This window comes from Lycium barbarum, chromosome 3 (assembly GCF_019175385.1).
Source record: "Lycium barbarum isolate Lr01 chromosome 3, ASM1917538v2, whole genome shotgun sequence".
Classification (NCBI taxonomy): Eukaryota; Viridiplantae; Streptophyta; class Magnoliopsida; order Solanales; family Solanaceae; genus Lycium; species Lycium barbarum.
Genome location: NC_083339.1, coordinates 104,707,032 through 104,723,422, shown reverse-complemented (window position 1 = coordinate 104,723,422; position 16,391 = coordinate 104,707,032). Strand labels below are relative to the sequence as shown.

The 16,391-nt window shown below is 38.5% G+C and overlaps 1 protein-coding gene and 1 pseudogene across 8 annotated transcripts in view; both read right to left on the bottom strand.

The window, feature by feature from the left end:
* The window catches only part of LOC132631069 (DEAD-box ATP-dependent RNA helicase 55-like), a 56,893-nt pseudogene extending 49,190 nt beyond the window's left edge, over positions 1-7,703 (bottom strand).
* A 1,938-nt stretch (positions 7,704-9,641) lies between these two features.
* Positions 9,642-16,391, bottom strand: part of LOC132631694 (DEAD-box ATP-dependent RNA helicase 18-like) — a 7,307-nt gene continuing 557 nt past the window's right edge. For 3 of the 8 annotated variants that reach the window (XM_060347364.1, XM_060347366.1, XM_060347367.1), the window contains exons 2-12: positions 15,759-16,073; positions 14,007-14,243; positions 12,996-13,256; positions 12,817-12,896; positions 12,607-12,712; positions 12,382-12,495; positions 11,924-12,022; positions 11,718-11,807; positions 10,731-10,837; positions 10,512-10,655; positions 9,642-10,314 (exon numbers count right to left, since the gene is read on the bottom strand). In XM_060347364.1, the coding sequence (XP_060203347.1) occupies positions 10,029-10,314; positions 10,512-10,655; positions 10,731-10,837; positions 11,718-11,807; positions 11,924-12,022; positions 12,382-12,495; positions 12,607-12,712; positions 12,817-12,896; positions 12,996-13,256; positions 14,007-14,243; positions 15,759-16,007 (1,773 nt within the window). In that variant the 5' untranslated portion in view covers positions 16,008-16,073 and the 3' untranslated portion in view covers positions 9,642-10,028. Of the gene's footprint in view, positions 10,315-10,511; positions 10,656-10,730; positions 10,838-10,859; positions 11,243-11,717; positions 11,808-11,923; positions 12,023-12,381; positions 12,496-12,606; positions 12,713-12,816; positions 12,897-12,995; positions 13,257-14,006; positions 14,255-14,704; positions 15,380-15,758; positions 16,349-16,391 lie in introns of those variants that run through there. The other 5 variants (XM_060347369.1, XM_060347365.1, XM_060347368.1 and 2 more) reach the window with 5 other exon arrangements.

Below are 16,391 nucleotides of genomic sequence, written 5' to 3'. Positions count from 1 at the left end.
CAGAGAGAATGCTTTCGGTCACTCTACCAAAGAGAGAGAGAGAGAGAGAGAGAGAACGCTATTGCACAAGGAAGTTGTGTGCACATTTTCGAATTGAAAGCAAGATCTTGCAACAACACCCCAAAAAGGATGCACCTGTCACACCCCAACCTTCGTAAGGCGTGATTGGCACTCGGCACCCTATGGGAACCGAGCGAATCAAACTATAACTCATGTTTTCTATATCTCGAAAGGCAACATAAGACCAAGGTACTATAAGCCATAGGGGCACAAGCCCAAAAGATAACATACTTACGTCTTCAAATTAATTTCGAGTGCATATTGTTATATCCCGTATTTTGCATATTCGGAAAATTTGCAATAATTGTGACTAGTAAGAGAAAAGGCAACATTTTGATCTTATTTAATATATATGTTGTTTATAAAAAAAATATATTGATGCGGAAATATCGAGGAAGGCTAAGGGAAAAATTGGAATTTTGGAAATTAGTTTCGTGAATTACAAAATATGAACCATAAGTAATTGGGCTTGAAAAAAAAAGGAGAGGCCCAACAATTGTGGGTGGCCGGCCATGGGGAAAGAAAAGGGCCCAAGCCCATGTAGAAAATTTACCCATGGAATAAATAAAAAGGAAAGGGGCCACAAATTAGTCATTATTCAAGAAGTTTCAAGAAAACAAAAGCTAGAGCAAAAAAAAAGAAGGGGATTCGGCCATAGAAGAAAAAAAAAATTGAAGCTTCCAATCTTTGATCCAACAATTTATTTCTTCTTGAATTCCTACTAAGTTCAAGACCCTCTTCAACGTGGTATAATTATTTAAGCGAGAAAACTACTTTTGTGGCAAGTGGAAAATTGAAGAAAAGGTAAGGATTCTATCCTTTTTATGTTATGGAAGGTTTATATATATGTTGTAGTGAGTAGAATTGAATGAAAATCATGGAAATGTCGTGTGTTGTGTGTGGGCCGTGTGGGTGTGTTGTGTATGTGTGGCCGTGTGGTTCCTATTGGTGAAGGAAGATGAATTAAATTTATTTTAGTATGTTAATTGTGTTGTTGTGGCCTTGTGATGTAAATGGAAGACTAATGGTTCAAGTTGGCATGAAAATTGGTTGTAAGTTGTTGTAGGAAATTATGTGATTTTAATATGGTTTTTATGTAATTATGGAAGTGGAGTTGCTAAAGTGTGAATTGTTGTTGTTGTTGATGAATTTGAAAGAAGAAAATGCGACGTTGTAGCCTTGTTGCATTTGTGGAGATTTTGGGTGGAATATGATGTTGGTGGGATTGTTTGAATATTTTGTAGATTGTTTGAAATTCTTTTGAATTGTATTTGAATGATCTTGGATTAGTAATGAATATGGGAGCGTTGATATTGGCTTGAAAATACGTAGTTAAATTGAATGTGATTAGCTACGTAGAGATAGAAGGTTACTAATATTAGAATGCGCTTTAAAATGATTCTTGATGTTATTGGTATGGTTGTTGGTATTGTTGGTATGGTTGTTGATGAATTTGGCCGAGTTAAATTCTCGGGGATGTTGAATTTACAGGGGAGATGCTGCCGAAATTTCTATAGACAAGTACTAGTTAGAATTGAATTTCTAAGTACTCGTAGCTAATGTTTGGTAATTGATAACGTTATTGTAGGTATTGGAGAGCCCGAGACTTGAGTCGGGATTTGGTTAGTGAGAAATCGAGGTATGTAAAGCCTATCTTTCCTTCTTTTGGCGTGATCCTTTTGAAATGAACAAAAATGTATATGTATGCTTATAAAGAAAATCCTACTCTTAGAGCCACTAGGATGACTAACATCTTTGACTTCCATAAGCTATTTCATATGGCTTGATACATATTTGTGATATTCGAAGACTCTAGTGGTTATGTTTCCGAATGTTGTTCGAAAGAAAAATCGAGAGGACTAAATCTTTGATGAATATTTTGGTACGTAAATATGGTCCAAAAGTCTCCATTTGATTTGATCCATAATGTTATTCGAAAGTTTCCTAATATGAATATTCGATCCATAATGATGTTCGAAAGTTTTCTAATATGAATGATACTTGAATTTCTAAGTATGGCTTATGAAATATTTTTAGAAGGTTCCGTACTTCAAAAGCTCGTAACTTTCTTATACTAATTCCGATTGACCCGAATCTTATTTTTGAGCCTTCAGATGTCGGTAAATATGTTTGTCCATCGAGTTTTGAAATTTATTTATGTACTTATATGCATATGGTTTCCTCACTACTCCGCTCGTGCATACTACTATGATATCGTTCGCCGGATCCCGGGCCGGTTTTGTGATCGTGCGCACTATGTTATATTCGGTAGTATGATGTGTTACGGTTCCCGAGACCTCTCCATAAGGTCGGGTACCGCATATATACGGCGTTATGATGTGATATGGCATATGATATGTTTTGATGTTGTGATATGTTATGATGATACGATATGTTCGGGGATTGTACGGAGATTTGAAACCTTCTGGAGTATGATGTGTTGTGGTGCCAGCGTCGGAGTGGCGACCACGTTCCTGAGCCCTATGCATGATTTTTATTTGCATTATTTATATTTTCAGCACAGGTTTTGTTATACTAATTCTGTATCCATTTTCTGTACTCCTCACTTCAGTTATGATTCGGATTACTGTGCTTCATGCATTACATACTCAGTACATATTTCGTACTGACCCCCTTTCTTCGGGGGCTGCGTTTCATGCCCGCAGGTACAGACGTTCGTTCCGGTGACCCGCCAGTGTAGGACACTTATTCTGCTATTTGGAGTACTCCTTTGATCCGGAGCTCATATTTTGGTACATATCTTTTGTCATACACATTTCTGTATATATGACTATTTGAGGGTACGGCGGGGCCCTGTCTCGTCATATGTTTCTGTTATGGTTTGTAGAGGCCTGTAGACATATATGTGGGCCATGGGTCATGTTTGTTCGATTATGTTGGTGATTTGTGCCTTAAGCGGTCCCGTTTGCTATTACGGCCAAAACGGCCCACATGTTTGTATATGTATGTATATTCGGGCGATGTGTATTCCGCCAGCCTGCCGGCTTTTGGTATGATATTTCTGTTACAGGTGACCGCTTAAGATGACGTCTGTTTCTCAGTATCTGTATAAATAACGTATGTTAAATTTGAATAAGTCTTTGATATGTCGATCTGGTAAGAAAGTCTGTATGGGTGTCCAGTTAGGGCACTAGTCACGGCCCACGGGGCTGGGTCGTGACACATATGCCGGTAAGGCTATCCATAATAATGATACGACATAGTACAAGTCAAGATAATTATAAGATATCTGATTGTGCATATCTATCTACGAGCATCTACAAGAGTACATGACATAAAGTGGCCGCAACAGGGCCCCGCCATACCCATACAAATGCATATGTAGCCATGCTGACTCACAGGGCAACTCCGAAGCAAGTGGAGCGCCATGACTCTTCCTGCTGAGCTGGTATCCTTATTGAAAGATCTGTCAAGCTGTATCTCAAGACCTCTTCATCTTCTTGCGATCTTTACTAGGTCTGTATACCCTACCATAGTCCTGGTTACCTTATCATCAACCGTTATCTGAACATGTGTTGCGGCCTGCAACCCGATCCATATATGATACATGTCTCTCTATACTCTCGCATGCTTAAACATATCTGTGTACAGTACTGTGCCTTTATCTTACTAATCATCCTATACTAACTGCCCAACCGATCAGTGGTAACTGCCCGTCCGATTATCCCCCGACGGTAGAGCCCAACTGCCCGACTGATCAGCGATAACTTCCCAACAGGCCGTAGCACGGTGGTAATAACTGCCCAACTAGCTTTTGCCTGGTGGAAAACACATATCTGCCCAACCGGCCGTATCCCGGTGGTAACATCTGCCCGACTGGTCGTAGACCAGTGGTAATTATAATCGACATCATAACCAAACTTGTACAAGTAGTCTCTATGCACTTCTCATGGTCATCACCTAACCCGTAGGGTTTACATAATCGCATAAGACTTATAAGCACAGCTCAGGCCATTTATACTTCTTCCCGCTTGACTAAACATTAACCAAGTCCTAAGATACAACATAAACCTCTCTTCGAACACTAAATACCTTATTAGGGATCCTCTACTAGCACTCTATTCATGTCCTATAAAACATTCCTTAAGAACCTGTTCCTAAACTCATTGGATTATTATTATGAAACCGTCATCATGAACATGTGTCACCTTGAAGGAACAAAGGCATAAGATGAGATCAACATCAATAGCCATGAAACGAGCTCAAGGATATCACAAGAACACCGGGAACTGTAAGCTTTGGTACTTTTAGAAACAAGGTTATTAAAGATGTCGTATTTATGTTCACAACAAAGGAATCATGCCTTAAGAAAGAAAGGTTTAGCCTTAACATACCTTTCGGTCTTCTTAGTCACCCAACGTTTATTCTCCCAAGCTCGTATGTCTACATATAAATCATTTATATTATCATTACACTCGTTGCCACACACTTGTCTCAAGCATTTGAATGAAACCCCTTTTTGAATCTGCCGAAATTCGGGCAGCATCTCCCCTGTTTATATACCCAGCCCGAAATCATACTCCAGCAACCAACAACAATAACAACAATACCAACATCAACCACAATATTATCAATACCAATATATTCCATAAAATATCCCACACGACATTTGTCCAATTTTTCCACCAACAAATCCACTATACGATTATTCTACAACTCTACTTCCGTAAATAAACTTATATCCATATCAATAAGGAGAGATCCATACCTTATTCCCGCTAGTACCGCGATATCTCCAATATTTGCCTTGAGCCAATTCCATGACTTGACTGACTTCAGACATTCCAACCAAGATTCACCGCAATACGATAGTACAATCGTAACTGCGCGCTGTCCAAACTTAAATCCGGAGATTATACTTAATTCGCATTAAAATCTAGTGGACAAAAGTTGAGAGAATTTTCTAGAAGATTTGGGAAATATTTGGAGAATTCTTGGCTGAAAATGAGGTTTATGATCAGATTTGATCCTTAAATAGTGGGTCAAATTCGGGGGGTCACTGTAGCAGTTACTGTAGCAAGTCGGTACCGTAGCAGCACTGTAGCAGCGTTTCTGCTCTGTTAGCCTAACTTGTAATGTCCATGATTCTCCACTTCGATGCCGTATCGACGAGCGATTTGTTGCGTTGGAAACTAGACTCGACGAACTTCATTTTAGGCTTTTGAAACACCTTAAAACTCTCAATATACCCCTCCAAAGTTGACCCAAAATTCTTTGCAAAATTTTACCAATTTCCAAATTTTCGACAAACTTATTTTCTTAGATTTGCTTTGTCCCGGAATCTTCCGAAACTCTCCACACATGATATTTATCATTAATCATACTTGATAATAGTCATGTCCTTTGGTTCCAAGGTCGTCCTTCTCGGTTATGACTTACGAGATCGTAATTCATCCTTTACTCATACAATATACTTAATAATGTTTCGTTCCTCATAATCCAAAGTTGTTTTACTTAGCCATAGCTCGACATACTTACGTTCAAATTTACTAAGTGCTTCTCTGAAAGTAGGGGGCGTAACAGCACCAAAGCTCTTGTCCTTTCTCATTGAAGCATGTAGTGAGGAATCGAAGGGATAAGACCCGATTCATCTGTGCTCTTGGACTAATATGAAACTTGACATGGTACAACTGAGCACAACTAATATTTAACATTCTAGTTCTCCAGCATCTTGATTATATTCAGCTGGTATGCCTCCAATTGGGAATGCTAAATTTTGTTATTCCCTATGAACTAAATCAGCTTTAGTTCCCGTTCTCTATATGTAATAATAAGCTACAGGAAATCCTTGCTTCTGAACCCAAAATTTGCCTACCTAACAAGTCTAACCCTAGTTCTGGCATTAATGCTTGTATATCTTGCATAAAAGAGCCTAAATAGGTCTTGTAAAGAGCCCAAAACAAACAAAAGTATTGCACATATAAATTTTAATGATACTGATAATAAGCATATTTATATTAAGAGATAATGTTCAAAAATACACCTGAACTATCACTTTATCAGCTATTCCTTTTTCTACCTAAACTATTACCATTTATGTATAAAAGCACACCTCGAAGCTAATTAAGCCAAGTAGCCAACTATCATTACTCTTTTTCCTACCTAAACTATCACCATCTACTACTCAACTAGGTGTGTTTTAATACATCGATGGTGATAGAGTTCAGGTAGAAAAAGGAAACAACTAATAGTTAAGTGTTAAACTCGCAAAAGAGTGATACTTCAGGACCGTTAACTCTTATATTAAGATTGAGGAATAGAAGAAGGAAGGAAGATTTATTACCTTGTGAGGTTTAGGATTAGAGGTGGAGGAAGAGCGATAGAGGATCTCAACGAGAGGTAAGACGAATGCTAGGGTTTTACCAGACCCAGTAGCGGTGTTGACTATCACATCCTTGTAGCTGCACAGTAATGGTATAGTGGTGGCCTGAACAGGAGTACAGAACTCGAAGCCCGAATTGGTTAAGGCTTCCAAAACAGGAGCAGAGAGTGGTGGTTACAGGTTTGAGAAATGACTACTTGTTAACGTCATGCCCAAGCAGCCGCAGCAGTAGTTACAGCAGTCTTGTTTCTTATTGGTCTAATGGGAGCTCTCGATCTGGGGATGAAAGAAAGAGGGGGAAATTAGTTAAAGGGAAAAGGGTCATATATACCCCTCTACTTTTAAATATTGTCTACATTCGCCCTCCGTTATACTTTCAGGTCATATATACCCCTACCGTTATACTTTAGTGTCAGATACGGAGGGGCAGAGAGAATGCTTCCGGTCACTCTCCCAGAGAGAGAGATCGCTATTGTACAAGGAAGTTGTGTGCACATTTTCGAGTTAAAAGCGAGCTCTTGCAACCACACCCCAAAAAGGACGCACCAAAGCTCTTTTGCTTTCTCATTGAAGCATGCAACGAGGAATCAAAGGGATAAGACCCGATTCATTTGTCCTCTTGGACTAATATGAACTATATCAGCTTTAGTTCTGTTCTCTATATGAAATAATAAGCTACAACAAATCCTTAATGATACTGACAATAAGCATAGTTATATTAAGAGATAATGTTCAAAAATACACCTGATCTATCACTTTTTCAGCTATTCCTTTTTCTACCTGAACTATTACCATCTATGTATTAAAGCACACCTCGAAGCTAATTAAGCCAAGTAGCCAACTATCCCTGCTCCTTTTCCTACCTGAACTATCACCATCTACTGCTCAACTAGGTGTGTTCTAATACATGGATAGTGATAGAGTTCATGTAGAAAAGGGAAACAACTGACAGTTGGGGTGTTAAACTCGCGAAAAAGTGATACTTGAGGACCGTTAACTCTTATATTAAGATTGAGGAATAGAAAAAGAAGGAAGGAGGCGTTATTACCATGTGAGGTTTAGGATTTGAAGAGGATGAGGAAGAGCGACGGAGGATCTCAACGAGAGGTAAGACGAATGCTAGTGTTTTACTAGACCCAGTTGCAGCGTCGACTAACACATCTTTGTAGCTGCACAGTAAAGGTATGGTGGCGGCCTAAACAGGAGTACAGTACTTGAAGCCCGAATTGGTTAAGGCTTCCAAAACAGGAGCAGAGAGTGGTGGTTCTAGGTCTGAAAAACGAGTACTCGTTAACGACATGCCCCCGCCGCAGCAGTGTTGTTTTATTTTGGTCTAAACCGGGTCGAATGAGAACTGTCTCACCATTGCCATGCGGGTTTTGGTCTAAACCGGCAAAGACTTCAACCCGCCCCTTGTAGCATTTTTTCTATTTTCAACCCGCTCTGTCCTGCCCCGTCTTTTTGTAGTTGAAGCAAGATGGGATAGAAGTATCAGAGAGCAACCTCCAACTATACTAATCTTATAGCACCACCCAACTGGAAACTACTGCTGAATCAAGTTCAAGTTGGTACACCCAAGATCCCTAAATGAACCCTAAATGAACCAACTTGCTAGTATTAACCAGGAAAGACGGGTGTCTTTTAAAACAACAATGACTAAGTGACTCATTTTTCACAAAGTCAATCAGCAGAGTCCACGACTCCAAATATGTGAAGTGGATAACAACGCCATTGTCGTGCAGCTCTTCATTCCCACAAGAATATGTATTTGTATAAGTAACTCATTATGTAGTCAAATTTGAATGGCTAGTGTGGGTCAGCGTCAGATACGGAGAGGCAGAGAGAATGCTATTGTACAAGGAAGTTGTGTGCACATTTTCGAATTGAAAGCGAGATCTTGCAACCCTGTCTTGACTATATTACATATAAATACTATTGGAGTAATACTTTTTGGTGAAACCCCCCCCCCCCCCACCCCCACCCCCACTCCACCCCCATAGTGTTTGGCTAGATTATATGTAAATGCTCTTGGGATAATACTTTTTGTCTTACTTACTAGTTACCAAACACGAAAAAATAAGTAAATTTTTCATGAAATTATTTTCTAAGAAAACATTTTCCTTCTTACCAAACACACCCTTTTAACATTAAATTCTTTCTCCTATCTTTCTTCTCTTTATTTTGTCGAGCAAACTGCAAAGTAAGGAATTCATTTCCCTCATTGGCTTAGTTGCCAAGCGTGGTGAGTCTTCCTCTTCAATTAAATGTACGTTTTGTACTTTTAAGAATCAAACTTAGTTTCGACGCCATTGCTTGAGCTAAATTGACCCTAACCATCCACATAACAATTTAAGACAACGCTTTGTTCAATAAAAGAGTATCATATTTGATTCAGTTAGAATTGAACAAAAACAACAAATCTAACAAACACAATCACCATGGAAAGCAAATCGAATTCAAATAAGAAAACTTTAGTTTCATTTAGTCTCAACTCAAGCAAATTGAATTCAAATGCGGATTTCAATCTGAAGAAACGGTTGGATTAGCTTACAGAAATGTAATAAGACATTCAACTGGAGGCATAAAAACAGCATATAACATATGTAATGGGTTACTAGAAATGAAATTTGCTTCTTCATCTCAAAATTATGACCGATCAATCTGTTTCAAGAAAATATATTGTCAGATTGTAGAATCACTTTTCAATAATACATTTGGAAAAAAGAAAAGAAACACTACAAGACTCGTTTTGAGTCCAAGATTGACGAATTGTGATCCTCTTTCACTTGGAGCTCAACAATTCTAAAGTCGTGATATAATTTGCCCATTGGAGTGAATTGCATTTGAAAACTCGTCCATTGGAAGTAAACAAGTAGCATTATGCAAAAGATTCTTCCCCAAAACATTTCAATTGGGATTTAGATTGCATTTCCACTTAGATGGGCAAAGTAATTCTGCATTTATGGAGTTACTGCTTTTCAAGCACTTCCAATCAAATGCAAAAGAAGACTTGAGAAATATAGCTGAAAGTCATCATCCTCCCCACTCTCAGAAATTGAACAAACATGAGAGCAAATTGTCCTAGGAAAACAATGACATGTAATCCATTTAATTAGTGCTACTCTAAGCCAACAGAGACAGGTTTTCACCTAGACGAGGAGACGAGGAGATGGTGCGGTAACCTTACCATAGTTTTCAAAAAGTAACATCAGCACATAATTATATCAAACCAACAACGTATAAAAACCGTCCATCATCCAGTTGTCATTGATAAAATCAAGTGTATGATTTATGACATAAATTACATATCAGAACAAAACACCCCGCTACCAATAGTTAGAATAAAAAATAAAAATAAAATAAAAAGAGGAAAAATGATAAATAAAATCACAAGAAAAGGTCAGATAGAACAAAATTTGGTCGCTCATCCATGGATCTGCAATCCAATGCAAGGTAGCATAGGTAACTGATGAATGATTGTGCTTGTTATCCAAAAATTGCTTGATCAACGTCAGTTTCTGGGCGATCCCGACATACTTATCTTTCTTAGCTAGATAACTGATATAACATCTCCAACCACCACATATGAATGTATTTCACCGACAGAATTTGCGCCTCGATGTAATCATGTGTCAGGAAGCAAGTCTTCAGTCCCAGTCAATTTTGCAAACTCGTTCTCATTGATAGCACCCTTTTTAAGCTTTTTCAATAGGCGGTACTCCCTTGTAATCTCATCTTCATCTTCAACTAACTGAGTAGCACGTCTCTGTTTGGCAGTTTTCTTTCTCGTGGCAGTTGCTGTAGAATTTGCTTCTTTTTTAAGTCTCTGTGTCTTCTGTTCTTGTTGTTGTGCTATTGCAGCCTTTTTTGCTTGCAAATTCTTCTTTCTTTGCTTCTCCCTGGACTTGTCCCTGAGTGGAAAAGGTAACAGCTAAATATCACAGGCCAAGACTCCACAACAGATCTAAGATTTAGTGACCAGTACTTGAAGTCACACATTGAAACTGCGCTGAAAAAATTATAATGATAATGACGAGACGCATTGAAACTGCCTAATCTCTATTATTCGAACTTGATTGTTTGCAGGCTGAACAATGGAAAAACTTACTTATACTTGATCTCCTCCAGGTTGATATCTTCAACTGGAGTAAATCCCTTCAGAGAAAGAGCATGATGCTTCACATCAGGCACAGAAGGAAGCTGCAAAAGACCATATCCCATGCCCAACTTCCCAATCTCAAGCTCCTTCCACCTGTAAATAGAGGACTAAGCTTAAGACATGCAAATATAAATATAATTTTCATATAGCATCATGGCCTTAACTTACCTCAAAATGTCAGAGCAGTTATGCTCTTTATATGCACGGATGTATGACACAAAGGCTCTGAGTCCTTTCTCCAATACATCACGATCTTTCTTTGCTGCTGACCGTATCTCGAAGAAAGAACATCAGTAACAAACAGAATTATTAGTCAACTGTAGCCTCTCCAACCTTTTCGAATACCAAGGACAATATTTTGGAAACTACCCAATTCTGGATCTTATTCTGTTAACTTATACTACAAGTTTTTAACTGACGATCCTCAGAGTACTAACTCATGGCCTTGGAGGAACATAAGAAGATCAAAGTCAACACTGAAAGTGGCTGCTTTGTGTGACTAGTTACAAGAAAGCATGCTTGACACAAGACAACTATCATAAAAGAGGCTTTCAGCTCTGTAACATGTGTCATCTTTGTGAAACAAATTCAAAAACCATCAACCATTTGTATTTGCTCTGCCTGCTGTTTCACAAGTTTGGAGTTATTTCTGAATAGGCTGGGATTATAATGGACAACGCCTGAAGATACAATTGATTTGATGAGAAGCTGGTATAGAAGGGACTTGTCAAAAGACCAACAAAAATGGTGAAGAAATATCGCAGCTACTATGTGGTGGACTATTTGGAAAGAGAGAAATGCAAGATGCTTTGAAGGTACAACTAGCTCTATACAGAAGATAAAAAACAGAATAACTCTTATACTTTTTTTTTTTTTTGGTGTAAAGGGGGTTTTATTAATGATGCAGAATCTGTGTTAGACACACTTCAATCCATGCTGATTTGATGTGAAGCTGGATCTTTTTGCAATTATTCAAGCACAATTCATGCTGCACTTATAATACGTACCCTTTTCTCAATAATAATAATAATAAAAAGAAGCGACTAAACAAACTAGAGGAATGAAAGCATTTCCACTACAAAGAGAATGAAAGCATTTCCACTACAAAGCAAGGGGTAAGAGAAATATGGCACAATGGCGTAGTTTAATTCTTACTTCATCGATAACATCAGGAGCCTCAGAGGCACATTCCCCCTCTTCTAAGAAAACGTTTTTTATACGCAAGAACTCCACATAGGCTTCCTCCTAAAAAGACCAAAAGAGATCATAGTTAATAAGTAGGTAGGGAGTAACCCTTGGTAAACAATATATCCAAACGGCTTCCAAAAAATTTGATACACTACAGAGGTGCAAGACCTGACCTTTGGTAATAGAAAAATAACAGCACTTCCTTGTCGGCCCAGCCTAGCTGTTCGGCCTACTCTATGTATAAACATTTTATCATCCTGAGGAGGGTCGTACTGCACAAGAAACAAAATAAAAGAATAGTACATCCATGTAAGTTCCAGCTGCTTATTATCATAACCATAATTACGTGCACGACTGACTATAGAACTATATTTTATTAGGAGAGTGGTGGTTCATATTTCTACCACAAACGTCCATCTGTACACTTGTTCATGATCTGCACACATTCTCAGTTCTTTAAGTTCAGGTGGTAAAGGAGTGATGAACATGCTATAGTAACATAGCAATAACCCCTCCCCATCCCTACCCCCCCCCCCCCCCCCCCCAAACAACACACACACACAAAAAGAAACCAACCAACAAAAGGTACTGAGCTCATTAGCCAAAACTAACATGCCTAATAAGAAAGTACCTGTATTATATAATCAACACCTGCAATATCAAGTCCACGTGCTGCTACATCTGTGCATAAAAGAATACCACTCGAAAGAGATGTAAATGATGCTAGTGCTTTTTCCCTTGCACTCTACAAAAATTTTAAGACAGTAAATTTATTCAGCAACTAGAGCACCTTCATAAATAATAGAACTTTTAATTTCATAAAATAATAGGCCTTTCTTATTATCAACAAAGGTACCTGCTTCATCTTTCCATGAAGAGAGATCAATGAAAAACTTTTCAGACAAGAGAAACGTGGAAGAACAGTTCCCCAATAATCAACACAAGCACAAGTCATGAAATAGCTGCAACAGTAAAAATATCAAATACCAAAACCAAACCAGTGATGAAGGGGTGTGTGTGTATATATATAGTTCTACAATTCAAGATTCCAAGAAAGCTAACTCACACTATAGTTTTTTTTGACTTGTTCTTCATTAGGAGGTGTACAAGCTGCGATGATTTCTTGTCGGCTTCACATACAAGATACTGCAAAATTGAAGAGACACTAGAATATGGAAGTATGCACCTTGACATAAATATTCTTAGTTTGGAACAAATGGACACTCTGAAACACTGGAAGTATACCTCAATATGAAGGCCGGAAGGTGTTTTTGACGAGGTCGAATTCCCAGACGATGCAGAACCACTCAGCTGTTTTGCTTCTGCCCGAACTTCAACCCTGACAGGATTTCTCAACCCTGCCTTTGATAGTTCTTCAACTGCCTCAGTTTGAGTAGCAGAGAAAAGACCCGTTCTACGAAGCTTAGGTAAACGAGTAATAATTGAATTTAGCTGCTTCTCGAATCCCATGCCTAATAGCCTATCAGCCTCATCTAATATGAGGATCTGTACCAATGACATGGTTGTTGGTGAGTGGCTAATTAGGATATAGTATGGCAAATATCACTACCAAATCCCAAACACCACGGACAAAAGAAAGATTGGGGAAAGTGGGAGGAGTCAACGCCCAGTGTTCCATTTAGTTACACTCAATAGACTAGACTGCTTGTAAGAACATGTAGGAAATCAGAGACTAGAAAAAGAAAAAAAAAATATAGGAAATCAGAGACCACTTAGGTGTGATCATAGGCAATTATGAAGGTCAGCCTTGAGTACGAACTTATGATCTACAATGGAGATAAAACTTAGTAACTCCTCTGGTAAGGCTGAACTTAGCATTACCCCAATGCACAAGTGGACGCTTTACATAAATTTAGCACAAAAGTATGTGCATAAATTGTTTTAACACAGGGCGTATGACACTTTACTTTCTTTTTTAAAGTTTAATACGAAAAACACAAATTATCATCTTTCAAGTAAAAGAACTGACACTTTTAAAATCCTAAGCAAACTATATCTTTAAAAGTAAACAAATGGTTAGCGGCTAAAAAGATACTGCAGCACTCAAGCAAAAGAATTGATACCCCTAAAATTTTTTCTGATAGGTAAAAGAATGATAAAGTAGAATTGATACCCCTAAATTCCCAAGCAAACTTTATCTTTAAAAGTTAACAAATAGATAACAGCTTAAAAATCACTTTAGCACTTGACACAGCTTTTTGTTTTTCACTGAAAGAGGCATGTGAAAGTAGAAACCTCAAGATCCCGAAAGTCCAGTATATCCATGCGCTCCATTATGTCATATAGCCTTCCAGGTGTCCCGATCAACAAATTTGCTCCTTCCTCCTCTATCATTCTGATATCTGCCTTTACTTCTAGTCCCCCAACAAGAAGCATAGGCCTAACATTTGCTAATGTCGAAATGAATGGTTGAGCAACGTGAAATATTTGTGACGACAACTCCCTGGTAGGTGATATAATTATACCCATTACCTGCATAGGCACTAAAGAGACAGCTAAACACAAGAAGAGGACAAAATAGAATTAAAGGAAACAAACAGAAAGGATAACAAAAGCATATCACAAGGATCTCTGTTGGTGGTCAAATGGGTCTATTTGGATAGAACATCATGTCATAAGCATGGAAAATTCGTTTTTATAAAGTATAACATGTGCGGCATAGATTATTCTGTCTCTTTCTTTGTGATGTAAGGCCTTCCGTGATGTCACCTTATCCGATCAACAAGATGGAAGGATTTATTTATCTGCTGTAACTATTTCTAGGGTTGAAGGCAACTTGTCCTTCCTACTATACCATTGCTCATCAGCTTACATGGTTTTATTTAAAAATAATAATAATAATAGGGGGGGGGGGGGGGGGGGGGATAGAGAACTGTGGCAGTACTGTCTTTCTATAGTTGAAGCAAGACAGGATAAAAGTATCAGAGAGCAACCTCCAACTATACTAATCTTATAGCACCACCCAACTGGAACTACTGCTGAATCAAGTTCAAGCTGGTACACCGAAGATCCGTCAAGTTTGAATATTCCAAGAAAGAAACACCCTAAATGAACCAACTTGCTGCTATTAACCAGGAAAGACGAATGTCTTTTAAAACAACAATGACTAAGTGACTCATTTTTCACAAAGTCAATCAGCAGAGTCCACGTCTCCAAACATGTGAAGTGGATAACAGCACCGTTGTCGTGCAGCTCTTCATTCCCACAAGAATATGTATTTGTCTAAGTAACTCATTATGTAGTCAAATTTGAATGGCTAGAGCGTGGGTCAGCGTCAGATACGGAGGGGTAGAGAGAATGCTTCCGGTCACTCTCCCAGAGAGAGAGAGAGAGAGAGAGAGAGAGACCGCTATTGTACAATTTTGAATTGAAAGCGAGATCTTGCAACCATAGCCCAAAAGGACGCGCCAAAGCTCTTTTCCTTTCTCATTGAAGCATGCAGCGAGGAATCGAAGGGATAAGACCCGATTCATCTGTCCTCTTGGAGTAATATGAAACTTGACACGGTACAACTGAGCACAACTAATACTTAACATTCTAGTTCTCCAGGATCTTGCTTATATTCAGCAGGTATGCCTCCAATTGGGAATACTAAATTCCGCTGTTCCCTATGAACTAAATCAGCTTTAGTTCCCGTTCTCTATATGTAATAATAAGCTACAGCAACAGCAAATCATGATAATGTTCAAAAATACACCTGAACTATCACTTTATCAGCTATTCCTTTTTCTACCTGAACTATTACCATCTATGCACCTCCAAGCTAATTAAGCCAAGTAGCCAACTATCACAGCTCCTTTTCCTACCTGAACTATCACCATCTACTCAAGTAGGTGTGTTTTAATACATCGATGGTGATAAAATTCAGGTAGAAAAAGAAAAAAAAACTGATAGTTGGGGTGTTAAACTCGCCAAAAAGTGATACTTCAGGACCGTTAACTCTTATATTAAGATTGAGGAATAGAAGAAGGAAGGAAGAGTTATTACCTTGTGAGGTTTAGGATTAGAGGCGGAGGAAGAGCGATGGAGGATCTCAACGAGAGGTAAGACAAATGCTAGGGTTTTACCAGACCCAGTGGCGGCGTCGACTGTCACATCCTTGTAGCTGCACAGTAATGGTATAGTGGCGGCCTGAACAGGAGTACAGAACTCGAAGCCCGAATTGGTTAAGGCTTCCAAAACAGGAGCAGAGAGTGGTGGTTCCAGGTCCGAGAAACGACTACTCGTTAACGCCATGCCAAAGCAGCCGCAGCAGTAGTAACAGCTGTCTTGTTTCTTTTTGGTCTAATGCGGGCTCTCGGTCTGGGTATGAAACAAAGAGGAGGAAATTAGTTAAAGGGTAAAGGGTCATATATACCCTCTACTTTAAAATATTATCTATATTTAGATTGGGCCATATATATCCCAATCGTATTCAAATTTACCCTACTCTTAACAGAGCACTAATGTGGCAGTGGACTCATTTAAATAGACGCCACGGTAGACGCCACATGTGTATTACCATTTCTTTTCATCCCTTTTTTAATATTCTCTATTTCAATTTATGTTTCATGACAAAATAAATAATTTATTTTCTAATTTAAAAATAAATGATTTATTTTTTAATTTAAATAATTTACC